Source organism: Dermochelys coriacea, chromosome 7 (assembly GCF_009764565.3).
Source record: "Dermochelys coriacea isolate rDerCor1 chromosome 7, rDerCor1.pri.v4, whole genome shotgun sequence".
NCBI lineage: Eukaryota > Metazoa > Chordata > Testudines > Dermochelyidae > Dermochelys > Dermochelys coriacea.
In genome coordinates, this window is record NC_050074.1 from 52,175,509 (window position 1) to 52,203,047 (window position 27,539).

A 27,539-nucleotide genomic window follows, 5' to 3' on the forward strand; every position below is an offset into this window, starting at 1 on the left:
ACCAAGTTGCCTGGTATCGAAGTTAGGATTACCAGCCTGTAATTGCCAGAATTGCCTCTGGAGTCTCTTCAGGATGGAAGAAGAGTTCTGTGTAAGCTCAATAGTTTGACTCTCACCAATAAAAGATATTATCTCACCCATCTTGCTTCTCTAATATCCTGGGACCAAAACAGCTACAGCAACACTGCATAGCTCAATCTGAGACAGTTCCTCAGATTTGTTATCTAAAAAGAATGGCTCAGGTGTGGGAATCTCCCTCACATCCTCTGCAGTTAAGACCAATTAAAGAATTCATTTAGATGCTCTGCAATGGCCTTGTCTTCCTTGAAATCTCCTTTAGCACCTTGGTTGTCCAGTGGCCCCACTGGTTATTTGGCCGGCTTCCTGCTTCTGATATACTTAAAAACTTTTTTTTTTTTTTGCTGTTGATGTTTGTGTCTTTTGCTAGTTGCTTTTCAAATTCTTTTTTGGCCTGCCTAATTACACTTGACTTGCCAGAGTATATGCTCTTTTCTATCTTCCTCAGCAGGATTTAACTTCCATTTTTTAAAGGGTGCCTTTTTGCCTGTGTGATGGGGCACCTGCCTTACACTGGGCACTAAGGGGTTAATAGAGCCCTAGGGAGGCTGCGCAGGAGGCTGCCAATCAGAGAAGGGCTGAGAGGAACACCATTGAGGAAGTGGCCAGACATTGGCGGCAGTTGCCACTGAGGGAAGTGGCCGGACAGAAACCTGCAGTTCCTCCGGAAGAGGGGAGAACAGAATATGTCATGGCTGGAGGGCTCTGTCCTGAAGAGGACGCTGTGCTCCTTGGAACGATATGGGTCCAAGAACAGAAGTGATGGCGGGTGAGACACCACCAGAAGAGGGCACATTGGCCAGCAGAGCTAATCCCCGGGAAGCCAGCAGGAGGTGCTGCAGTGGTGAGTTGCACCCTGTTACAGCCTCTAACTGCCTCATTGACTCTGCTGTTTAGCCATAGTGGCATTTTCTGGTCCTCTTACTGGTGGTTTTTTTTTTATTTGGAGCATACATATAGTTCAAGCCTCTATTGTGGTGTTACAAAATAGTTTCCATGCAGTTTACAGGCATTTCACCCTTGCGACTATTCCTTTTAATTTCTGTTTAACTAGCTTCTTCATTTTTGTGTACTTCCCCATTTTTAAGTTAAATACTCCTGTGGTAGGTTTCTTTATATTCCCCCGCCTCACACACACTAGGATATTAAATTTAATTACATGATGGTTGCTATTATTGAGTGGTGCAACTATATTCATCCCTAGGCCCAGATCCTGCAACTGTTTGTTCCTGCCTAAGTGGAGTACTTTGCATTTGTCCTTATTGAATTTCATTCCATTTTCTTCAGACTTTTCTGGATTATTCTCCAGATTTTTCTGAATTATTCTGAATTTTAATCCTATCCTCCAAAGCACTTGCAACCCTCCCTGCTTGGTATCATCTGCAAATGTTATAAGTGTGCTCTTTATGCCATTATCTAAATCACTGATAAAGATATTGAACGGAACCAAACCCAGAACTTATCTCTGTGGGACTTCACTTGATATGCCCTTCCAGCTTGACTGTGAACTACAGATAACTCCTGTCTGGGAAAGGTTTTCCAACCAGTTATGCACCCACCTTATACTAGTTCCATCTAGGTTGTATTTCCTTAGTTTGTTTATGAGAAGGTCATGGGAGACAGTATAAAAAGCCGTAATAAAGTCAAATATACCACATCTACTGCTTTCCCACCCACCCCCCTCCACAAAGCTTGTTACCCCAAAGAAAGCTATTAGGTTGGTTTGACATGATTTGTTCTTGACAAATCCATGCTGACTGTTACTTATCACCTTATTATCTTCTAGGTGCTTGCAAACTGATTGCTTAATTTGCTCCATTATCTTTCCAGGTACTGATATACTTTATTTATTATTCTTACTGCAGTTGTCTTTTACTTTTCTTATATGACAGGTTTCAGAATAGCAGCCATGTTAGTCTGTATTTGCAAAAAGAAAAGGAGTTCTTGTGGCACCTTAAAGACTCACAAATTTATTTGAGCATAAGCTTTCGTGAGCTACAGCTCACTTCATCAAGCATCCAATGAAGTGAGCTGTAGCTCACGAAAGCTTATGCTCAAATAAATTTGTTAGTCTCTAAGGTGCCACAAGTACTCCTTTTCTTTTTCCTTATATGGTTACAATACAGTGTGTAATTAGAAACCTCATCTCTTTTAGGTGAGATGTCAGAAAAACTAAGGAGATGCAGGAAGGAACTGACTGCAGCTATAGACAGGGCATTTGAAGATCTCACAGCTCCTTTCTGTCTCTCAGAAGATTGCATCAATAAACAGAATTCAGACTTGCAGACAGAGACACCTTCCTCCTTGCTCCAAATGAACAGAGGTAGTTACAGAAGAGATCCTACTTCCTACTTATTTTCCTACCTCGACCAGTCTGCAACAGTCTCCTGTGTGCTGGAAAAAAAGAGTCCTGTCTTCATACCAAACCTTATTCCAATAAGCATTGCCCAAAATCCCTTATGCCCAAAGAGAGAACCTTTGACAAGTAAGGAAAATACTTGGCTACGTTCTTCCATTTTTGTGCCTGATAAACAACTTCCAAGAACTCTGGGGGACAGCGAGAGATTGAGGAAAGGGCACGCAAGGTACAATTTGTATTCACAGTTCTTTGTCATGAATACTGTTAAGACATGGTCAGGATGTCCAGTTTTAAGACTTCCAAGAGGAAGGAACTTCTGAGGAGATATGTGCAAGAATGTTTCCTCCAGAAGCTCAGATAGTAGATATTATTTCTGAGAGGGGAATGGGCTGTAGTGCTTAGAGTGGGGCACTGAGAATCAGGACTCCAGGGTGCTATTTCCAACGCTGTCACAAGTATTCTCTGCAATTTTGTGCAACCTCTCTTGCCCACATTTATCCTTCAGCCTGTAGGTGGAGAATGCTGTTTGCCTCCCTCCTAATGCCTTGTACACAGGGCTGTGAAGCGTATCGCCAGCCTGTGTTATGCAGGAGTTTAGGCTACGTTATCATAATGGTGTCTTCTGGCCTGAAAATCTGTGAATGGTTTGCATTACAGTAGCATCTAGAGACTTCAGTCTCAGGGCTCCTTTGTGCTAGGTGCTGTACAGTAAGAGACAGTCCCTGTTCCAAAGAGCTTGAAATGCAATATAGGAATACTCATGTCTGAGACAAATCTTAGGTGAGTCACCACGTGAAAAAACCTTCACATGCATAGGACCCTAGCAAATTCATGGTCCATTCTAATCAATTTCACAGCCATTGGATTTGAAAATTAGTTACGTTTTCAGATGTTCACATCTGAAATTTCACAGTGTTGTAACTGTGGGGGGCCTGACCCCCAAAAAAGATGGTGGTTGCCAAAGCTGTTGCAGGGGGATTGCACCCCTCACTTCTGTGCTGCCTTCAGAGCTTCCTGCAGCTGGAGGAGGCTCCTGGAGGTGGAGGTGGGTCTGACCTCCCCCATGCTCCTGGAAGTGCTACAGCTGGGGGCTCCTACCTGCTAGTCCTAACCAGTGGCTGATTAATGCATGGGCACTGCCCAGGCCAATTTGGGGGTCCCTGGAAAAATGGGCACCCCAAGCCCCAGCACAAGCTGCAGGGGCAGAAACCCCAAGCCCTGGCAGAAGACATGGAGGCAGAAGCCTTGAGCCCCAGCAGGATGCATGGGGTGGAAGCCTCATTTGGAGCTGCGGGGGCAGAAGCCCCAAGATTGGGCATCCCAAGCCCTGGCCGGAGCTATATGGGTAGAAGCCCTGAGCCCCGGCAGGAGCCCTGGGGAGCAGAAGCCCCAAGCCTGGGCACCCTGAGCCCTGGCAAAAGCCACGGGGGCAGAAGCCTCAAGCCCTGGCTGGTGCTCTGGGGGTAGAAACCCCAAGCCCAGGCACTCTGAGCCGTGGCAGAAGCCAGCGCACGGAAGCCCCTAGGCTGGGCGCCCTGAGCTGTGGCAGAAGCCCCGAACCCAACTCCAGGGTTGCTGCAGCACAGAAGTGAGAGTGGTACACCCTCACTTCTGAGCTGCCTTTGGAGGTGGGTCTGATCTCCCCACTGAGAGAGGACATGCAGGGGAAGGATAAGCCCCTACCTGGCCACAACTAGGAGCCCCTGCCTGGGATGCTCCCAGCAGCAGGGGGAGATCAGATTTCACAGGGAAAGGCTTATTTCATGGTCCATGACATGTTTTTCACAGCCATGAAATTGGTAGGGCCCTACACATACACATTAGAAGATGTCTCAGACTATACAACCATTATCACCATACCTTCATTTTAATGTGTGCCGTATATTTAGTCCTTATGTTTATAAAGCTCCATTTTTGCTGTCAACCATTTGACAAGCTTCTGCAGTGCAGCTTGTCCAGAGAACCAAAACCATTCCGTTATTTTGTCTAGCAAAGATGCTGAAAGATGCATGAAGTCAGAAGCAAACGTAGCTGTCCATGCTGTCACCCGAGACATTCCACAGGCTCTTCCTGACACACCTGGTGAGTCTAGAGCTCTGCTCTTCTTCCTTGCACTCAGGGTAGGCTGGCTTTTCCATCTCTGTGAAGTCTTTTAAAAACATCTCCTCACCCTTTTGTAGAAGGGATTGTGAGGACCTGTAAATGTAAGGGGACAGATATCAGGCAATGGAGCTGTTTGCCACTAAGCCACCTGTTCAAATCCAGCCAGATCAGGCATAACTAAAGTTACTAAAAACTAGGGTATTGATTACTCCCAGTTAACTCACGCGATTAACTCAAAGAAATTAATTGCGATTAATCACATTGTTAAACAATAGATACTAATTGAAATTTATTAAATATTTGTGGATTTTTTTCTACATTTTGAAATATATTGATTTCAATTACAATACAGAATACAAATATTTGCAGTCTAAAAATGATAGAAATGAAAGAAATAGTATTTTTCAATTCACCTCATACAAGTACTATAGTGCAATCTCTTTATCCTGAAAATGCAATTTACAAATTTAGGGTTTTTTTTGTTTGGGTTTTTTTTTGTCACATAACTGCACTCAAAAAAAAAAAGTAAAACTTCAGAGCCTACAAGTCCACTCAGTCCTACTTCTTGTTCAATTGCTAAGACAAACAAGTTTGTTTACATTTACAGGAGATAATGCTGCCATCTTCTTATTTACAATGTCACCTGAAAGTGAGAACAGGTATTTGCATGGCATTTTTGTAGCTGGCATTGCAAGGTATTTACATGCCAGATATGCTAAACATTCGTGTGCCCCTTCATGCTTCGGCCACCATTCTAGAGGACATGCTTCCATGCTGATGATGCTCATTTAAAAAATAATGCATTCATTAAATTTGTGACTGAACTCCTTGGGGAAGAATTGTATGTCTTCTGCTCTCTTTTACCCACATTCTGTCATATACTTCATGTTATAGCAGTCTCAGATGATGACCCAGCACATGTTGTTCATTTTAAGAACACTTTCATTGCAGATTTGACAAAACGCAAAGAAGGTACCAATGTGAGATTTCTAAGGATAGATACAGTACTAGACCCAAGGTTTAAGAATCTGAAGTGCTCTCCAAAATCTGAGAGGGACAAGGTGTGGATCATGCTTTCAGAAGTCTTAAAAGAACAACACTTTGATGCAGAAACTACAGAACCGGAACCACCAAAAAAGAAAATCAACCTTCTGCTGGTGGCATCTGACTTGGATAATGAAACTGAACATGAGTCGGTCCACACTGCTTTGGATCGTTATCAAGCAGAACCCGTCATCAACATGGATGCATATCCTCTGAAAGGGTGGTTGAAGCATGAAGGGACAAATGAATCTTGAGCGCACCTGGCACGTAAATATCTTGCAAAGCCAGCTACAACAGTGCCATGAAAATGCCTGTTCTCACTTTCAGATGACATTGTAAACAAGAAGCAGGCAGAATTAATTCCTGCAAATGAAAACAAACTTGTTTGTCTCAGTGACTTGCTGAACAAGAAGTAGGACTGAGTGGACTTGGAGGCTCTAAAGTTTTACATGTTTTGGTTTTGAATGCAGGGGTTTTTTTTGTACATAATTCTATATTTGTAGGTTCAACTTTCATGATAAAGAGATAGTACTGTAGTGCAATGAGGTGAATTGAAAAATGCTATTTCTTTTGTTTTTTACAGTGCAAATATTTGTAATCAAAATCAGAGTGAGCGCTGTACACTTTGTATTCTGTTGTAATTAAAATCAATATATTTTAAAATGTAGAAAACATCCAAAAATATCTAAATAAACAGAATTCTACTATTTTTTAACAGTGCAATTAATCACGATTAATTTGTTTAATTGTTTGACAGCCCTACTAACAACCACTAGCTGCTTGCTGAACTAGATTAAATGTGTTTGGTGTCTCAGTCCAGTTCACTCTGGATGTATGGCCACTGCATCCTAAGTGGCAGCATGATGAATATGCTCAGCAAAAAAGCCAAGCACTGAATCGACTGATGCTAAACTACCCTCTCAACCAGAGGTGATGCCTCCAGCCAAGGGAGATAGAAAGTTGGCTCAGCATGATATACCTGTTCTGCAGTATACTTGCCAGCAAGTTAAAGAAGTATGGGCTGGATGAATGGACTATAAGGTGGATAAAAAGCTGGCTAGATCATTGGGCTCAATGGGTAGTGATCAATGGCTCCATGTCTAGTTGCTAGCCGGTATCAAGCAGAGTGCTCAAAGGGTCGGTCCTGGGGCCGGTTTTGTTCAATATCTTCATTAATGATCTGGAGGATGGCGTGGATGCACCCTCAGCAAGTAAACTGGGAGGAGTGGTAGATATGCTGGAGAGTAGGGATAGGATACGGAGAGACCTAGACAAATTAGAGGATTGAGCCAAAAGAAATCTGATGAGGTTCAACAGAGATGAGTGCAGGTTTCAGAGTAGCAGCCGTGTTAGTCTGTATTCGCAAAAAGAAAAGGAGTACTTGTGGCACCTTAGAGACTAACAAATTTATTAGAGCATAAGCTTTCGTGAGCTACAGCTCACTTCATCGGTGCAGAGTCCCACACTTAGGACGGAAGAATCCCATGCACTGCTACAGACTAGGGATTAAGTGGCTAGGCAGCAGTTCTGCAGAAAAGGACCTGGGGATTACAGTGGCTGAGAAGCTGGATATGAGTCAGCAGTGTGCCCTTGTTGCCAAGAAGGCTAAGGGCATTTTGGGCTGTATAAGTAGGAGCATTGCCAGCAGATTAAGGGACGTGATCGTTCCCCTCTATTTGGAATTTGTGAGGCCTCATCTGGAGTACTGTGTACAGTTTTGGGCCCCACACTACAAGAAGGATGTAGAAAAATTGGAAAACATCCAGCTGAGGGCAACAAAAATGATTAGGGGGCTGGAGCACATGACTTATGAGGAAAGGCTGAGGGAACTGGGATTGTTTAGTCTGCAGAAGAGAAGAATGAGAGGGGATTTGATAACTGCTTTCAACTACCTGAAAGGGGGTTCCAAAGAGGATGGATCTAGACTGTTCTCAGTGGTAGTAGATGACAGAACAAGGAGTAATGGTCTCAAGTTGCAGTGGGGGAGGTTTAGGTTGGATATTAAGAAAACCTTTTTCACTAGGAGGGTGGTGAAGCACTGGAATTAATTACCTAGGGAGGTGGTGGAATCTCCTTCCTTAGAGGTTTCTAAGGTCAGGCTTGACAAAGCTCTGGCTGGAATGATTTAGTTGGGGATTGGTCCTGCTTTGAGCAGGGGGTTGGACTAGATGACCTTCTGAGGTCCCTTCCAACCCTGATATTCTATGATGCAGAAGATTTAAGTCTTAAGTACGATCACTTCACCACCTTCAGGGCTGCTGAGCTGCCCCAATAGCAAATCACTGTGCCCCTCACCCCAGGGGGCAGACATACTAGAGAGGGCATCCCCACACCAAGATGGAGACCCTACAGTGCTTCTGCCATGACCTCCTGCTCCCAAAAGGCTCTTTCCCCATCTTTGATGTCTTCGGCAGGACTGCTTGTACACAGCTGAGATCCACCACATCCCAACCTGCACCTCTCTCTCCTACTAGCCTTGCTCGCAGATCATCATCACAGATCTGCACTGCCTGTGGTCCAGGCATATTCCTTGGCCACGTGCACAGCATAAGGATGGACCTTCCTTAGAGGTTTTTAAGGCCCGGCTTGACAAAGCCCTGGCTGGGATGATTTAGTTGGTGTTGGCCTTGCTTTGAGCAGGGGATTGGACTAGATGACCTCCTGAGGTCCCTTCCAACCCTGTTATTCTATGATTCTCTGCAATTGATGCGCTGCAGGCTTACCATAGCTGTGTGCACTCCCTCAATCCTGCCAAACGCAATATCAAATGGCCTGAAAAAGTGGCACTGGGTGAATATTATCAAGACAAACATCCTGCCCCAGTTACTATACGCCTACAGCCCCCAAGCTTGCTATACTAAATCAGTAGAACAGCCACAGTTTACTCTGAGAAAGGTGCCACTTGAAGCTATATTTACTTGCTTCTAAGGCCAGATTCAGACTTCCCAGAATGCTCGCTACTAAGGCAGGCCTTTCACTTGGTATTGGGGCAGGATACAGAGACCTCAGCCTGAGTATGTATAGCATGGGAACTTAACAGACCTCTTTCACTGCCATATATTCTGGGTTTATAAAACATGTCACTCCCCAGTCCTCGCCTCTGCTATCCATACCACCAAACAAGAGATGCAGCCCAGATTTTGTTGTAGGGGAATACCTATGACTGGGAAGGAGTGGATGAAAAGGGACATTTTCACACTTTCACAGCTCTGAACCAATGACACCCCGCATGCTTCTCAAACCTTGGTACTCTGCCCTGCAAAAGCCATATTTTTGCCAATATCTACAATTATGCTATGTACCGGCTCAGCTCAATGAATGAGCAACAAGCTGGCACATGAAATTCAGTATTGATAAAGGCCAGGTAATGCACACTGGAGGAAAAAAATTAATTACCCATACAGCTTTTCAGGGCTCCAAATAAGCTGTATCAGGAAAGGCATCTAAGCATCACTGGACAGCTCAGTAGAGACTGCTGCTCAATGCGCATGTTGGGATTCATAAGGAATGGGATGGAGACTGACGCAGAAAATATAACACCTTTATCTCCATCAACAGTAGAGCTTCATCCGGATAATGTGTGCAGAAGTGGTCACTCCTTATCAAAGAGACGACTGCAGAACTAGATGGGGGTTCAGAGAAGGATGACAAGAATGATCCAGGGCTTGGAGAACCCCTGTATGCTGAAAGATTAAAATGACTGGGATTGTTCACTTTAGAGAGGAGACAAATAAGAGGGGCAGGATAAAAATGTACAGAACATCATGGTTCTGAGCCGCCCCCACATCAAACCAGTGTGGGGAGCCCAGTGCTCACAGCATACTGGGATACAAAAGGTCTCCTCCGCCAGTAGATGATGGGAGAGGTGCTGGTGGCCATGTAAAGATCCCTGAGTGGTTATAATGTAACTATAGATATTTACGGCCTCTCTTACACTGCTTCAATTACTGATTACACTTACGGACTGGTTTTCATGGCATTTTCCTTTATTCTGTAGGGAACCCAAACAGTTGGGGTATAGAGGAGTTATCAGGACAGCTGGCTCTAGTGAATGAGTTAAGCAGAGTTCACAGGCACTCAGGTGAGCCCCCCCTTAGAGACAATGTTTTAGCCATCTTTATGGATGCGAGCAGCAATTCTGAGACAAGGCACCAAAGACCAAACATTGAGGATGAAGAGATTATCCAGACAGTTCTGGATTTGGAAGAGGATTACAGCACGGCCATCTCTGCTCTGCACCAGCTGAACTAGGGAAACTGGATCAAAGGTTTATATAGAAACAACAGTTCTCAAACATGGAGCCTTTCTGGGGAAAAAATGGCAGATTCCATGTAGTATAAAGGTTCAATTAAAATAATAGTAATTTATAAATTCAATTTATTCTCAAACTCTCCTTTCTTTATGCTAGTGTTTTGTACTATTCATGTTTTCTTCTGAGTGCTGCTTTTTTTTTTCGTAAGAAGGGATGTTTCATTATCTGCGACTGACTTTCTCCACCAATATTGTATCTGCAGATTCAAGTCTACAGGGCTACAGAACCACTGTGAACAAAAGAAAATGTTAAGGGGCTGGCGCACTAGACATGTAGACATTATTGTGGAGCTAAAGATATACAAGTTCTTTTATACTTCACTGATCCACTGTTCCTCTCAAATACAATGGAAACACACCAGTCCTAGACAAAAGCTACATTATACTAGAATCAGTTGAGAATATACACAGTTCGTGCTAACACACAATGAGTTACACCTAGCAAGGGACATAAAAGGCAGTAAGAAGTGGTTCTAGAAATATGTTAGACCTACACGTTCTTTCCCCTTTCTCTTCTATTAATTAATGGGAAAGGAGAGCAAATAACAGATGACACACAGAAGGCTGAAATGTTTAATGCCTTTTTGGCTTCAGTCTTCACTGTGACCAGATGCTTAAAACAACTAATATTAACAAGGGGCAAGGAACTCATACCAGCATAGGGAAAGAACAGGTTAAAGAATATTTATATGTATTCAAGTTAGTAGGGCCTGATGAAATTCATCCTATGGGCCTTACGGAACTAGCTGAAGCAAACTCTGAACCACTGGTGATGATCTTTGAGTACTTATAGAGGACAGCTGAGGTTCCAGAGGAGAGGGGAAAGGCAAACATAGTACCTATCTTTAAAAAGGGATGGATGGGCGGGTGGGGTGGTGAAGAGGCCAGTGGCTGGGGGGAAGGTGAGCTGGCGGCGAGGGAGGGGGGCTGAGGAGGCGAGCCGGGGGTGGGGTGGTGGGGATGATGAGCCGAGTGGGTGGGCGGGCAGTGGTGGCAATACTGGATTTACCATGGCACCACTGGCGCTGGGCCCACAGGTCCAAAGGGGCCCCGGCCCAGCCGGCTCTTCTCCATCCGCCTGCTCCCTCCTGTGGGGGCAGAAGCTTGATGCTGCCAGCAGCTGGGGCTCCTGCTGCAGCAGGTCTCTGCTGGCAGCCAGGCTCCTCCCTGGTCTCTTCCCCCACTGTGCTACGTTCCCTCCCCTCCCCCGCTCCCTGCCGCTGCTTGCCAGCAGGAGGGAGGGGGAAGAGTGGAGCCTCAGCACACTCGCTGCTCTGGGGAGGAGGAGGAGGAGGAAAAGAGGAGGGAGCATGGCCTTGGGGAAGGGGCTGGAATCGGGGCATACCCCCTCCAGCCCCTGCTGTGAGTACCCCCACAACCCCAGCCCACACCCCCAGCCCTCTGCCCACCCTGACCCCTGCACCCCACTCACACACTCCAGCCCACCCTGCACCCCCTCACACCTCCCCAGCCCCCTGCCCTGACCCCTGCACTCCTCACACCGCCCCTGCCCTGACTCCTGCATCTCCCCTCATGCACTCCCAGCCCCCTGAACCCCCCTCACACACCCAGACCCTGCCCTGATCCCTTCCCCAGCGCCTCCCCCACAACCTTCCTTTTCGGCCCACAGCTGTTTCAGCAGGGCGGCGCTGGGAAAGGAGGGTTTGTTTCTGCGAGGCAGGCAGCGCTTGCGGGGGGGTTGTTTCCGCGGGGCTGGGGGGTTTCGGCCCTCAGCTGTTTTCTTTGGAGTAATATGACCCTTGCCGCTTTACGAGTTGTGCAGGCCTGTATTAAACAATCAAACTGTAAGCACCTAGAGAATAATAGCGTTATAAGTAATAGCCAAGATCAATTCATCAAGAAGAAATCATGCCAAACCAATCTGATTTCCTTCTTTGCAGGATAACCAGTCTCATGAATAGGGGGGTTGATGGCACCCGGCATGTCACCTGGAACTGGGGTACCACTGAGCCTCCTGACCCATCAGCTTGGGCTCCCTTTTACACTGTACTGCTGTGACAAGCTGCACAGCCCGCCAGCCTGCACTTTCACCAGGATATATACAGGGACACACCTAGCTGCAGTTACATGCAGACTCTCTGACCAGCCCGTGCATGAGAAGACTACAGCTAGGACAACTACCAGCTCCTCAGGAGTATAAAGCCAAAATTATACCATCTTGAACTTCATAGGGAACTGTACAGCAAAAGCTCATAAAATTCACCCCTCCCTCAATGTGGAGAGGATTATACAGCAGCCCTGCATTATGATTCCTACACACTGGGTTAGATAAAGGGAAAACAAGTTTATTAACTACAAAAGATAGATTTTACGTGATTATAAGTGATAGCAAACAGCTCAAAGCAAATTACCTAGCAAACGAACAAAAACACAAACTAAATTTAATATACTAAACATATAGAGTAAGAAGCTGCTATTCGTATCATCTCTTTGAATATAAGTAGGCTGCATATTCTTAAGAGGCAAGCTGCACTTGCTTACAGTGTGGAATCCCCAGGTGTTCCATTCACAGGCTAAAAATCCCTTTAGACTGGGACAATCACTGCTCCCAGTTCAATTTTTGTGCCTCAGGTGTTTCCAGGTGTGTTGCTGTAGGGAGAGTGAGGCACCATCATGATGTTATTTCCCCCTTTTATATCTTTTCCCCACTTGCTGGAAAGCTCTTTTGCTGTGACCTGGGTCAAACAGTTCCCACTGTGTAGTGCTATCTCTGAGAGGTTTCTATTGTAAACAGGTCCTGGGGTAATCCTTGTGTGTGTGTGTGCATTTCCTCAATAAGCCATTAACATTGTTTGGCCTTTTTACTGTTGTATCTCAAAGGTTGCTTGTGGATGTTTTCAACCTCAGGCCATGTTTCAGTAACACATACATAGCCAGACTTCATAATTTCACATACAATGATAGCACATACAATCAAATGAGATATTAATGTCTAGCAGATTAAAATTTTTAGAATGATACCTCTTAAGGCATACTTTGTACAAAACATATCTTAATTACATGACAGTGGTGAATATTGCGGTGCCAGGGTGTCGGGGGAAACAGTAGACATGAAATATTTTGACTTTGGTAAGGCTTTCAACACAGTCCAATATGACATTCTCATGAGCAAACTAGGGAAATATGGTCTAGATGGAAGTACTATAAGGTGGGTGTATTCAGGGCCAGCGCTAGACCAAATGGCATGTCAAGCGAAGGGCATCTTCGGTGCCCCCCTCATTTGTTAAAAGGCTGAAATTTATTCTAGGAGGTTCAAGGAAAATGTAGTTCTCAGAAAGCCTGGAAGGTTCCACAAGATTCTACAAAGGTCCAGAACATTCTAGGAGGTTAGTCAAAAATGAATCCACGTAAAGAATACCTGAAATATTTTACTTCAAACATTCTATTTTCCCTTTTGTTGCTAAAAACAAAAATGGCAGCCTCCAAGTCCAGCACCCAAGGCAGTTGCCTGGGTCACCCGCCCCTAAATCCAGCCCTGGGTGTATGCAGTGTAGGTGTAGCTGTGTTGGTCCCGGGATATTAGAGAGACAAGGTAGGTGAAGTAATATCTTTTTTTGGACCAACAACAGAACTAAAGAAGAGCGCTGTGTGGCTCAAAAACTTCTCTTTCTCTCTCTCTCACCAACAGAAGTTAGTCCAGTAAAAGATATTACCTCACCCACCTTGTCTGTCTATAGTGGTCTATAGCACAGCTGGTTGAAAAAAACATATGTGAGTAGTTATCAATGGTTCACTGTTAAACTGGAAGGACGTATCTAGTGAGGTCGCCTCCCCCTGGGTGTCTGGCATGGATCCAGTACTAGTCAATATTTTAAGTAATGACTTGGATGCTGGAATAAAATGTACACTTATAAAATTTGTGCATGACAGCAAGATGGGAAGGGTTGCAAGCATTTGGAGGATAGGATTAGAATTCAAGATGATCTTGATAAATTGATAATTGCTTTGAAATAGATGAAATTCAATAAAGGCAAGTGCAAAGGTATAAGACTTAGGAAGGAAAAATCAAATGCACAAATACATAATGGGGAATACGCGGTTAGGCAGCAGAACTGCAGAAAAGGATCTGGGGGTCACAGTGGATCACAAATTGAACAGGACTCAGCAATATGCTATTGTTCTGAAAAAGGCAAGTATCATTCTAGCATGTATTAATGGCAGATGGCAGGTCTCTTTCGCTCTCTCTATTCAGGATTGGAGAGGCCTCAGCTGGAATACTATGTCCAGTTTTGCGTAACACACTTTAGGACAGATGTGGATAAATTGGAGAGAGTCCAGACGAGCGCAACAAAAATGATAAACTGTTTAGAAAACGTGACCAACAAGTAAAGGTTGAACAAACCTTGTTTGTTTTAAACAAACATGTTTAGTCTAGGGAAAAGAGGACTAAGAGGGTGCGGGGGGGCTGTTCACAGTCTTCAAGTGCTTCAAGAGCTGCTACTAAGAGGATGGTGATCAATTGTTTGCTATGTCCACTGAGGGTAGGACAAGAAGTAATGGGCTTAATTTTCATCAAAGGAGATTCAGGTTATATATTAGGGAAAAACTTTCTAACTATAAGGATAATTAAGCAGTAGAACAGGTTAGCTGAGGGAAGTTGTGGGATTGAAGGTTTTTAAGAGCAAGTTAGACAAATACCAGGCAGGGATGGTCTAGGTTTATTTAGTCCTGCCTCAATTCAATTCAGGGGCTGGACTAGATGACCTCTTGAGGTCCCTTCCAGTCCTACATTTCTATGATTCTATTATTCATTCTGTAAAAAAAGACATAAAAGTGTTCAATAAATATTTCTGTTCTGCATTTGGGGAAAAAGAGGATATATTCTCATGATATGGTGATGATAACACTCTTTCCATTCCACTTGTATCTCTGGAGGATGTTAAAGAGCAGCCCCCAATGTTAGACATTTTAAATCAGCAGGTCTAGATAGCTTGCATCCAAGAAGTTTAAAAGAGCTGATTAAGTTCATGCTTAACTTTAAGCACAAGTTGTCCATCAATGATTGAAGTTAAGCATGTGCTTAAATGCTTTACTGCATATGGGCCAGAGGATTTAGCATCTTGCATGACTGAGCCTCAGCTGTGCAGGAAATTCAGAGTTTAACCTTAGCTTAAAAGAAATCTACACATTTTTATTCTGATATACGTAGATTTCAAGGTCAGAAGGGACCATTTTGGATCATCCAGTGGTTCAGAAAATTTATTGGCTCAAAGTACCACCTTCGAAAAAAAATTGCTGTTTCAAGTATAACATGCAAATTTCTCCTTTTTGTGCACATTTTGTAAGACATTAATAGACATAACTTGAGTATTTCTGGATTCACAGTAACATTAATGCATAAGGAAGCCTGAAATGTTAACATCCGTTTTAACCATCTCAGGTTTTTAGATAGTGAATCAAAAAGCACAATGAAGCAGCACTTATTATGTCTTTCATCGTATACGAATAAGAAAAAGGGTATTCTCCTCCCCCTCATCCCCGACTTTCCTCTGAAGCTGTGTTGGGCTGTCATACTTGGGTCTAGTTTCTGTTGTTTAGTGTATGGGTATTGGGTGGTCTGTGATAGGTCAGACTAGATGAGCTGGCCTTAAAGTTTGTGACTCTCTGTCACGAACAAAGGCAGCTAAGAGGAGAGTTTCAGAGGATGTAGCTGTGGACTCTGTGCTTGGAGGTAGCTGGACATGGGAATGGTGTGTTTGGCCCATCTGTGGGTTGTTTGTTTATTTGGTCTCTATGTATAGACTTGAAGGCTGTGCCGCAGCTGAATAAGCAAAGAAGACAGGTCTGTTTGCTGGTTCCTTTACAAGGACCACAAGGCTCTGACCCTGGGAGTGCTGATCAACCCAGCTGTCTGAAGTCTCTGAGTGGTTCATCGCTCCCTGGTGGAGAAGGGTGGCGCTGACCTGAGCTAAGCAGGGCGACTTTATATAAAAGGTCACTTGCTTTGCAAACTCAAGAGCTGTGAACAGAGGCAGCTCACAGCGGAGTTCAGGAAAGCATTTGGAGAGGGAGTTGTGGGAGACTCTTTCCAGGTTCAGCTTTAAGTGTGATTCCGTGACGGTCAACAATGGAACAGTGGTGGTGACCTGCAAAGGATATGCCCCATGGGTGCATGCCTCCATGACTGGCAGCTGTGCATGGGTGTGGTTGGGCTGTTTGCCCATAGACAGGGGAGAGTCCCCCTTCCCCTCCTGCCTAAGGTCAGTATGGGGGTTGTAGACCCCATTATAGTACCTCATGCAGCTTTAATTGTCATATTGCCTGACTTTTAATATCTAACTGTGAAACCTTCAGATACAATAATATAGTATTTGTATGGATTTTTTGTGTTTTGTATTCATTTTAAAAAAGTATTATTCTTTTGCACTTTATGGCTAGACAACAGCAAAATGATATCTTCCTCACCTGTGAGTAGATGTTTAACTGTACAGTGACTGAGGCTATGTGCAGGTATGCAGTGAACATGTGCACTAACAGCATGCATGCACAGCCCAGCGTATCTTCATTCAGTGTTGGCAAAAAGTACCAACAAAAACAACAGCACAAAATTTCAGAACCAAGCCTAGAATCTACAGGCGATATTCACAAAAAGGACGTAGGCTTACCATTGCTGCATGTAACTTTTAGCTACCATGATGCCTGGTGGAATCCTCAGCCCTGAGTTAGGTGCCCAGGCTCCCTATACAATGTATTAGGTGCCGAAGAATTGGATTCACAAAAGTCAGCAAGATGAGTGGGGAGCCACCTAAACTAGCCCAGAGGAAATGCCAAAGAAGAGAAGGAGGTGGTGATCCCGTATGCTCAATAGCCCAGTGGTTAGGGCACTCACCTGGGAGGAGGGGCATCCCTTTCTTGGTTGTCTTTTGTCCAGGTTAGGCATGCCATGAGTACACCTACTGTAGCAGGTCCCACAGACAAGACAGGTTGGGGAATGCCTAGTTTGTGAATCCTGCCAGGCCTTAGCTCCTGCGCTGTTCAGCAATGTCAGCGATTGGACGACTCTGGCATGTGCACTTGCAGAAATGTGGGCACCTAAGGTATTTACCTGCAGAAACTTCGCTATCTTGTGACTGTATACACCTACAGGGTTAATGGCAGCTCAGCAGGCATTCTGAGGAGCTAAATCAGTGGCTCCCAAGTTTTCCAGACTACTGTACCCCTTTTAGGAGTTTGATTGGTCTTAAAAGGTTAAAAACTACTTGCTGACAAAATCAGATATAAAAATACAAGTGTCACAGGACACACACTTTGCTTCTCTACAAAAGAAAAAGGACACTAAGCTATCTAAACTACTACATGCCACAAGGGGCCACTACAGTGGTTCTCGTAACCCACCCAGCAATATTGTTAATCTATCCAACTATACTCTTAGCGCAGCAGAAGAATCTGTCCTATCTCGGGGCCTCTGCTTTTGCCCCTCCACCCCACACGAACATGATACAGTTCTGTGGTGACCTAGAATCCTATTTTCGACGTCTCCGACTCAAGGAATATTTCCAACACACCTCTGACCAACATATTAACCCACAGAGACCTTCCTACCAACACTACAAAAAGGATTCTGGGTGGACTCCTCCTGAAGGTCAAAACAGCAGACTGGACTTCTACATAGAGTGCTTCCGCCGACGTGCACGAGCTGGAATTGTGGAAAAGCAGCACTGCTTGCCCCATAACCTCAGCCGTGCAGAACACAACGCCATCCACAGCCTCAGAAACAACTCTGACATCACAATCAAAAAGGCTGACAAAGGAGGTGCTGTCGTCATCATGAATAGTTCGGAATATGAACAAGAGGCTACTAGGCAGCTCTCCAACACCACTTTCTACAAGCCATTAGCCTCTGCTCCCACTGAGAGTTACTAAAAGAAACTACAACATTTGCTCAAGAAACTCCCTGAAAAAGCACAAGAACAAATCCGCACAGACACACCCCTAGAACCCCAACCTGGGGTATTCTATCTGCTACCCAAGATCCATAAACCTGGAAATCCTGGATGCCCCATCATCTCAGGCATTGGCACCCTGACAGCAGGATTGTCTGGCTATGTAGACTCCCTCCTCAGGCCCTTCGTTACCAGCACTCCCAGCTATCTTCGAGACACTACTGACTTCCTGAGGAAACTACAATCCATTGGTGATCTTCCTAAAAACACCATCCTAGCCACTATGGATGTAGAAGCCCTCTACACCAACATTCCACCCACAGATGGACTACAAGCCATCAGGAACAGTATCCCCGATAACGTCACAGCTAACCTGGTGGCTGAACTTTGTGACTTTGTCCTCACCCATAACTATTTCACATTTGGGGACAATGTATACCTTCAAATCAGCAGCACTGCGATGGGTACCCGCATGGCCCCACAGTATGCCAACATTTTTATGGCTGACTTAGAACAACGCTTCCTCAGCTCTCGTCTCCTAATGCCCTACTCTACTTGTGCTACATTGATGACATCTTCATCATCTGGACCCATGGAAAAGAAGCCTTGAGGAATTCCACCATAATTTCAACAATTTCCATCCCTCAGCCTGGACCAGTCCACACAAGAGATCCACTTCCTGGACACTATGGTAATAAGCGATGGTCACATAAACACCACCCTATATCGGAAACCTACTGACCGCTATTCCTACCTACATGCCTCTAGCTTTCATCCAGATCATACCACACGATCCATTGTCTACAGCCAAGCTCTACGATATAACCGCATTTGCTCCAACCCCTCAGACAGAGACAAACACCTACAAGATCTCTATCATGCATTCCTACAACTACAATACCCACCTGCTGAAGTGAAGAAACAGATTGACAGAGCCAGAAGAGTACCCAGAAGTCACCTACTACAGGACAGGCCCAACAAAGAAAATAACAGAACGCCACTAGCCATCACCTTCAGCCCCCAACTAAAACCTCTCCAACGCATCATCAAGGATCTACAACCTATCCTGAAGGACGATCGCTCACTCTCACAGATCTTGGGAGACAGGCCAGTCCTTGCTTACAGACAGCCCCCCAATCTGAAGAAAATACTCACCAGCAACCACACACCACACAACAGAACCACTAACCCAGGAACTTATCCTTGCAACAAAGCCCATTGCCAACTGTGTCCACATATCTATTCAGGGGACACCATCATAGGGCCTAATGACATCAGCCACGCTATCAGAGGCTCGTTCACCTGCACATCTACCAATGTGATATATGCCATCATGTGCCAGCAATGCCCCTCTGCCATGTACATTGGTCAAACTGGACAGTCTCTACGTAAAAGAATGAATGGACACAAATCAGATGTCAAGAATTATAACATTCAAAAACCAGTTGGAGAACACTTCAATCTCTCTGGTCACTCGATTACAGACCTAAGAGTGGCTATCCTTCAACAAAAAAGCTTCAAAAACAGACTCCAACGAGAGACTGCTGAATTGGAATTAATTTGCAAACTGGATACAATTAACTTAGGCTTGAATAGAGACTGGGAATGGATGAGTCATTACACAAAGTAAAACTATTTCCCCATGTTATTTCTCCTCCCCACCCTACCCCCCACTGTTCCTCAGATATTCTTGTTAACTGCTGGAAATAGCCTACTTGCTTGTCACCATGAAAGGTTTTCCTCCTTTCCCCCCCCGCTGCTGGTGATGGCTTATCTTAAATGATCACTCTCCTTACAGTGTGTATGATAAAACCCACTGTTTCATGTTCTCTGTGTGTGTATATCAATCTCCCCACTGTATTTTCCACAAAATGCATCCGATGAAGTGAGCTGTAACTCACGAAAGCTTATGCTGTAATAAATTTGTTAGTCTCTAAGGTGCCACAAGTACTCCTTTTCTTGAAACATTGCTGACTTTCTCATTTTGTAATTACAAAATAAATCAAGTGGAATATAAATATTGTACTTCCATTTCAGTGTAGAGTATATAGAGCAATATAAACAAGTCATTGTCCGTATGAAATTTTAGTTTGTACTGACTTTGCTTGTGATTTTTATGTAGCCTGTTGCAAATATCTAGATGAGTTGATGCACCCTTTGGAAGACCTCTGTGTACCCCCAGGGCTATGTGTACCTCTGGTTGAGAACCACTGAGCTGTATCATGCACTTTGGTACCTAAAGTAGCAGTTTACCCAAGTCCCTTTGTTAATCTAAGCCTATGGCTCTTGGCTTTGCAGCAATAGCCTGCACCATGGTGCCTCCCAGCCAAGTCCATCCATCCCTCTGTTCCCTACTTAACTTATCTGAAAATAAAATGTGACTATTTCATTCACATGTTTTAAGTGAAAAGAAAAGGAGTACTTGTGGCTCAGGGATGAAGAGAGCTGTAGCTCACGAAAGCTTATGCTCAAATAAATTTGTTAGTTTCTAAGGTGCCACAAGTACTCCTTTTCTTTTTGCGAATACAGACTAACAGGACTGCTACTCTGAAACCTGTCATATTTTAAGTGAGTCTGTTTGACAAGCTGGGGCAGCTAAGTGCCCTGCTGCTTATTTCTGTTGTTCTTCCCTGATGACCATTTGGCTACGCATAGGTCCTAGAAAACCCAACAGATGGTGTATTAGGCCCCAAACAATGCAGCTCTGAAGAGTGCTTAATGCATCATCTCTCCCTTTGTATTGTAGTGTCAGCTAGTGACAGGGTATACCTGGTCCTTTGTAGCTCCCTGCTGGAGGCCCTGTGGTCCTGCCACAAGAAGGAGGAGTAAGGGTGGGTCCTCTAGGTTTGCATGTAAACAGCGAATCAGAGCCCAGCAGGCTCAGATGAAAGGACTGCAGGGCCCTGGCAGGTCAGTTCCTGATTGGGACCAGTGGGGTGAGGATGGGTACTTTGTGGTGGCCACAGGAGCCAGCCAGCCAGCGAGCCAGCCTTTACTGGACCTGGGAGAGAGAAGACCTGAAAGGTTTAACTCTCAGGTAATGGGTGGAAGGAAAGGCACAAGATGGGAAGAGGCCCAGGGAAAACAGCAGCAACCAACTAAAGGAGGCAGTATAGGCTGCTGTAGATAGGCTCACTGGGAGTTGTGGGTGGGCCTGGGTTCCTCCACTGGGAAAGTGGGCTAAGCCCTGAGAAGAGGACAAGCCTGAGTGATGGGTGGGAGTTAAAGGGCTCATGGATTGGTCTGAAGACCCTTCGGAGTTTGTTAAACTCTTTGCTACCCTGGAAGAGGTTCATTAATTTTTTGACTGTTACTTGGCTGGAGGGCTGAGCCACTGAAGACCTGTCAAGCAAGGTTGACAGCTTATAGGGGGGCACCAGGTGGGGGGGGGGAGAAGGTTGCAGCAACACACCCAAATGATAGGAGGAACTCACGCGAGGTGAGTGTTTAGCACTAGCTGCAGTTTAGCACTAACTGCAGTACCATCAAAAGAAAAGGAAGAATTATTTTACTAGTAACTTAAGTTGTAGAAACCAGGTCACTGTCACACATACTTATATCACATTAAGTCTATGCAAACAGTTAAATACAGTAAAAACACCAAGAACCATAACCCAATATTAACGTTTCCAAGGGCAGTGTGAATTTGGGGAATGTGGACTGTACTACTTGTTCTCCCTGTTACACATCATCTTGGGTCAAAACCAGTGGAATATATATTACATAGCAAGTCAGGCCACGTACATCTGCAAACTGCACTTTATATTTTGGTTTTTCAGAGGAACAATAATTCTGACAACAGTTGCTTGTGTGGTATTTGTTCAGTGTTATTTCAAGTTTTTTTTTTCTTTGTATGGTTTTCTCAGAGGAAAACAAAACCTGATAAAACGGGAAAAGACTATAAACACAAGGAGAAAAAATTAAAACCTGAGGAAACTGAATGCTGAGGCTTTCTCTGAAAGATGAGTGATATAGTTTTTTGGTACTTCAGTTCTGCATTTCTTCTTCTGATATGGTTATATTTTCTACTTTGTTAGACTCTTTTAACATCAAAGAGAAATTGGATTTCTAGCTGTCTGGATGATTTAAAGGAGAAAACATAGGTGACTAGTGTATTACTTCATCTGTTTGAAGTGTTGTAGTGAAGTTTTGAAGTCTTTATCTCCAAACCCTATTTTTCATTTGTTTATGATAGAACTAGAAGTTACTGTTTGCTGTTATAAAACAATAAGCCTCTTGTTTTATAGCTGCCATGACTGAAAGATGCATGTCTTCTAAAAAGAAAATCCTCTCATAGTAACTGGAAACCTATACTGATCCCCTTTGGATCAAATATACCTTGAAGACAGATGGGAACAATAACTCTTGAGTCTCACATTAGTGGAAGTTAGATAACTGCAGTTTTGATCTCTTTTATTCTGAGCATCAAAAAGTACAGTATATTTTAGTAAGTAACCGATTTTTTTTTAAATGCCTTTGCATGAAAACTCATCTCTGCTTTCAGAAGATAGACGTCTGTAACTCTTCCTTAAACATGCCTTCAAAGTGGAGATCTCTTGCCATGAGCTCTTCTTCCACATCCTCTAATGCCCACTGATGATCAGTCAATTCCAAAGCTTCCCATTCCGTCTACAGGGACAGTAAATAAAACGGGAGGAAGAAACAGAGAGGGCTGAGTATTAAAACAGTTCTCTTGTTACTTCCTGTACATATTCTCTTCAAGGATGGTGCAATGTCCTGTTTAAATAAACAGGACTATGCCCAATTTCACACTCCTTCCTCAAAATAAATACTTTCTGCATGAAATTACTCACAAGTAGCCTACTCTTATAGAAGAACATATCTAAAAAGTTGGTTGGTTAAAGCATTTCAGAGATGTAAGGCCTTTTATGCTTACAAAGAATTTGAAAAATGAGGCTTTTCTTTCTGAAAAGGCCTCTAACTTTTTAGAGTACTGTTCTCCCTCTAAAACCCCTGAGACTACAAATGCCACATTGGCTGGATTTGTTTGTCCCCCGGGGAGGAGTGCCTCTTGGCAACAGGTAATTCACTTGGGAGACATTGCTAAGATTAGCTGTACCTCTGAGAATTCTGCAGGCCTCATGTCAGAATTGATGACATCCACAGGGATTGGGGCTATCCCCTCTGCAAGTCCCAGGAGGCTGTGGAGCTTATACACTCTGTAAGACTGGAGTGGGCTGCTAAGGCTATCTCCTGAAGACCCTCTAAGGTCAGCAGTTCCAGCGCTGCAACTGGAGCAACAGTCTAGCAGAATTTCTGCCCAACCTTCTATACAGGTTCCATTTTCACCTCACTGATGCTGGGGCAGAAGTCCCTGTTAATTCTCGAGTCATTAGCAGTGTAATTGGTTACAGTGTAACCTTAATCAGCAAACACACGAGAATTCTATTTTTAAAGACAAACTAATGGGGTTGGTTTGTTTGTGACTGAACTTATACACAGGTCTGAATGGTAATGAAACTTCTCAATTCTCAGAAAAATAAACTTAGGATGACTTAAAATAGCACAGGGAAGAAACAAACATGCCAGAAGTCTTATTTGCCTTTTATAAAAACAGGCAGGTTCTAGATTCTAAAAAGTCATTGGAAGATAGGTCCATCAATCACTTGATGATTACCTGTTCTGTTCATTCCCTCTGGGGCACATGGTATTGGCTACTGTCGGAAGACAGGATACTGGGATAGATGGACCTTTGATCTGACCCAGTATGGCCGCTCTTATGATGTTCTTGATGTAGGTAAGAAGGTGCCCAGCACTCTTGTTAAGAAGTGTTGGAGTCCAGCATCCTTCATGGACATGGTAGTTTATCTTCTCTGAAGGAGGCACTGATGATCACTGAGCAGTGCTCCCGAGTGCTCTCGCTTTCACCAAACTTAAGAAGAAAGAGTCTCTCTTGTATGAGAATGTACTGATGAACAGTCAAAATTCTGATCAGGAGAATGGCACCACTGCTTCATTCTGCATCTTTGGAACCAATGAGGCCACTGAATTTCCCTGCTGAATTAAGATGAGAGCTCTTAACAGCAAGAAGCTTCTGGGTCTGAGGTTGGGCAAAGACAGTCTAGGATGAAATAGCCAGGCAGGATTTGGTGGCTACTATCAAAGCTGAGAAGGATCTCTTGATTTCCTTCTTGCCTGTGTCATAGAGTCTCAAGGACTGTGACAGAAGGTGCTCCCCTCAGTAAGCAAGGGATTAAACTGACTTCCCCTCTTCCCTTGAACAGGTGCTGAGGCCTAGAACAATGGATGTGGGAAGGCAGGGCTCCAGGTTCAGGGGGATAGGTGAACCCCAGCTGGGGAATCATGTTTGTTTTGCTAATGCTAACATGCCTTGATTTAAACAGGAAAAGATTTTTTTTCAGCTGAGAAAAATCCTTGTGGATGATTACTGTCCTTTTTCTGCTGAGTCACCCCACCAGTTACAAACTCCTTATGTCACCCATAGCTGGTCTGGGAATAAACCTTGAGTCCCTTGTTCTGACTCCTGGATTATGCTTAATTTGAGACAGGTTGTCTATGAAGTATGAGATTATCAGGCAGTGTGGAGCAGGGGTACTCTGGGGATTGCTCATCAATAAGCAGTGTCTGGACATTGGTTGTAGTTTGGCTGGTCCCTCCACAGGTTGGGCCTGTGGCTAAATTGTGTCTTTCACCACGGAGCTCAGGAAACTCACTGAATCGAAGCATTTTCGAAGCAGACCATCAGCCTGACTAACTCCCTTCACACACAGCAGCGTGGGAATGCTCTAGTCATGGCTTGTGGGAAGTGGTGGGAGCAGGCTAGTGGTGGTGGGGGGAGGAGGAGGCAGTTACTACACTCCCTGCATTTCCATTAACCAGAAGGGGAAGTCATAGGAGTGTCCCGGTGTGTGAGTGGGTACAGAGACTGCTTGGGAGAATTGTGGCAATCATAGTTCTGTCAGGTGCAGGCAGACAAGATAGTTCTTGATATTGCAGGTCAATGCCCCAAGTACCAGTAATTGTGTCATCAAGCAGGCAGAGGTTGAGTAGCTCTTCAAGGCACCTCTCTGATTCCCTGGGCTCAGGCTTCCAGTATTTATGGTTTCCTTCTCTGCCTCGGTCTTTCACAAGGCAAGATGAAGCACGTACGACACACAAATACCTCACTTAGGCTCAAGTTCTATTACTAATGCTCAGGCTTGAGAATCTTCTGCTCCTGTCAGTCATGCCCAATTTTTTCTTCTTGACAGATAAGCCTCACACATGGACACAGCTTCCATACCTTTAACAATCCGCATCACAGGACTCCCAACTCTCTGGGTTTTCCAGATGACGCTGTCAGGTGCTGATGAAATCCTACAAGATTTTTACAGAGGGAGCTTGCAATGATCCATCTAGGAGCCCAGCTAACCCTGATCTTCCCTGGAAGTTCACCTGGCTGTTGTTTCTGCCTGTTATCTTTGCTCATCAGCAAGTAAGTTTTTCAATTCAGGAAGAGCCTTGGGCACTTTAACTCTCCAGTGCTGGCTTCACTAGTTTTGCTGGATTTAAATTTCTGAGTCACTAAACTCAGAACTTCTGTCTGAGTGCTCTTTATACTTTCTGTCCTTGAGCTACCTTCCTGACTGTACTCTCCTCTGCCAGGCAGCTGAGGATACTCCAACCCTTGATAACTCATTCCCCTGACCACTTTGGTGGTTTTTCATAAAGATGAAGTTGTGCTTTCTCCTCACCCAAAAATTTTGCCAAATGGGAGCACACTTTCATCTGAGCTAGACCCCCCTCTACTGATTTCTTTCCAAAGCTCCATCATAGACCTGCTCCATGAGTTGGGCTTGTGTTCAGCTTCACAATGGCCCAACAATCTCTTTTGTGAAGTCACCCAGGTTATTTGCTGCATTTGGGGGAAGGTCTAAAGAGGAAAATAAATTAAAAGCTGGTCCAAATGGATCCTCTCTTATATTCAGACAGACCTGTAAATAACTAGGTTTACTTCAGATGACTAGAAAGCCCATTCCGCTAACACTATGGAAGCTTCTACTTTGTGTTAGTCATATGACAGCTCAGATTTGTGGAAAAAGTGTTTGGATATCATTATGCAGAACTACTGTCTCAATGCCAAGGCACAATAGGCCACTTTGAAAGTGCTGTTCTGTAGCTTGGAGTGCTAATGAAGAGCAGCATTTCCTCCTGAGGTGGTTTCTTCTGCTCTGTTAATCTTCAAGAACAAGGAAAATGCGGAGGCTATTTCATGAGATAGCTGGGCTACTTATCTATAACAGGAGTTGGCAGAATATTACCTTCACAGATCTCTATTCATCCTCTTTCCTCACTCCTTCAGAAGACCTGTGTTTTCCAGGCAGTGAGTAAGGGAAGAGGGGCTGCATACACTACACAAACGTACAGCACACAAAAATGAAGTTGGAAATTTAAGCAATACTGTACCTTAAAGGCTTTGTTAGTATCTGCGGGCATGGCCATTGCTGCTCCTGTCATCTGTTCCTGCATTACCCTAGATTGGTCTGCAGCTGCAACAGAGAGAAACAAGAGTGGATATTTACTTACTCCACATGGACAGAGAGCTCTTGAAAGCACTGTACTATCAGAGAAGAAGTTCTGGATCGGAACTGTAGGCTAGAGAGTTGCAGGCACCCATCCACCATGATCATGCTATGATGACCCTGCAGGATGAAAGTAACGTATGCTCATGAGGCAGAGTGGAAAGGAACGTTTCTCATCTACTAATTCCTTCCTGAGCCATGCTGAGCACCAGTGCAGATGTATGGGTAACTTTCCTCCATGTGCAAGTTTACATTTTGTCCCCTTACTGACAGACCCTGCCTTCTCCAACTTAACGGCTTCCACAGATACAAACACCCAACCTCAGACTCTCCACCAGTGCAGGATCTTTTTAGCATTCCCTCTGACTATTTGACTAGGCAAAAGGCAAAGTGTCACAGCTACACAGATCTCCAAACTGAAAACGTTCCATGAAAACTAAGGCTAAAATGTCTAATAGCCAGAAACCATGAAAGAAAAACAAAACTCATCATGAACAAGTGAACTGCCCGTAGTGAAAGGCTTCAGTAATCTTCTGCCTAGAGGATGCTCCTACTGAACCTGCAATGTCCAGAGAAGCTGTGGGGAGAATGCTATTACCCCTTTTGGTGATGGTTCTGCCCAGCTTTCCCACTAAAGCTTCACTTTTCTTGGGTTTAAAAACCCTCAGTGTCTTAAGTGGAGTGAACCTTGATAAATGCAAGGTAGGGAATCTCTGCTAGCTTGCACTTGTAGAAGTTTATAAACCAGATCTAGCTGTATGGCCCTGTTTGTGTCACTCAAATAATAAAAAGCCAGTTATGCTTGGCCCAGTGGAATAGCAGTTATTTCATTTTGGGAAGAATTCTGCTCTTACTACCTCATTGGTAAGTGATGTGGGTTTCCAGCTGTGGTTTGTTTTTTTTGGGTCATCACTGACCAGCAGCTTGAAGGCCATTTGTACTTCTCTTAATTCCAGGAGACTGTAATCAAACTTCCTTTAGAAGCTCAGTTACATGCATGGAAACATTTTCTAGGCTACATGATACTAGTCTGATGGACTGGAGAGCCTGGCATTTTATGATTACTCGGAGTATCATTCCTGTGAGCATTGTTCCAAAGATGCCAACTATGCAGTTTGCACTAGTAGTGGAGGAAACAGCATGTTCAGCTCAGAGAAATGAATTTCTGACTTCTGGGCAAATAGCTAACGGATTCAG

At 44.3% G+C, this 27,539-nt stretch overlaps 2 protein-coding genes and 1 long non-coding RNA gene across 3 annotated transcripts in view; 1 reads left to right on the top strand and 2 right to left on the bottom strand.

Annotated features, from left to right (window-relative positions):
* The first annotated feature begins 433 nt into the window (after nucleotides 1-433).
* Nucleotides 434-10,701, top strand: C7H3orf62 (chromosome 7 C3orf62 homolog). Its single transcript, XM_043518416.1, has 4 exons — nucleotides 434-922; nucleotides 2,234-2,663; nucleotides 4,428-4,519; nucleotides 9,582-10,701. Exons 1-4 carry the CDS (start codon nucleotides 820-822, stop codon nucleotides 9,833-9,835), a joined length of 879 nt encoding a protein of 292 aa, XP_043374351.1. The 5' UTR covers nucleotides 434-819; the 3' UTR covers nucleotides 9,836-10,701.
* On the bottom strand, nucleotides 2,130-17,153 carry LOC122460955. The gene is made up of 3 exons (XR_006282606.1): nucleotides 15,277-17,153; nucleotides 11,774-11,777; nucleotides 2,130-2,184 (listed from the first exon to the last, which is right to left on the bottom strand). It is a non-coding gene; the product is annotated as an uncharacterized LOC122460955 (long non-coding RNA).
* Nucleotides 17,154-21,279: 4,126 nt separating this feature from the next.
* Nucleotides 21,280-27,539, bottom strand: part of LOC119858580 (ER membrane protein complex subunit 3) — a 28,627-nt gene continuing 22,367 nt past the window's right edge. Inside the window, exons 8-9 of the mRNA XM_038409555.2 lie at nucleotides 26,227-26,309; nucleotides 21,280-22,428 (exon numbers count right to left, since the gene is read on the bottom strand). Of these exons, the coding sequence (XP_038265483.1) occupies nucleotides 22,300-22,428; nucleotides 26,227-26,309 (212 nt within the window). The 3' untranslated portion in view covers nucleotides 21,280-22,299. The remainder of the gene's footprint in view (nucleotides 22,429-26,226; nucleotides 26,310-27,539) is intronic.

Excerpts from the sequence above, each read along its gene's own strand:
- C7H3orf62 (XM_043518416.1), top strand. The coding sequence starts at position 820 with ATGGGTCCAAGAACAGAAGTGATGGCGGGTGAGACACCACCAGAAGAG. Across the intron at positions 923-2,233 it reads CAGCAGGAGGTGCTGCAGTG|GTGAGATGTCAGAAAAACTA; the intron begins GTGAGTTGCACC and ends CATCTCTTTTAG. Across the intron at positions 2,664-4,427 it reads TTGAGGAAAGGGCACGCAAG|CAAAGATGCTGAAAGATGCA; the intron begins GTACAATTTGTA and ends TATTTTGTCTAG.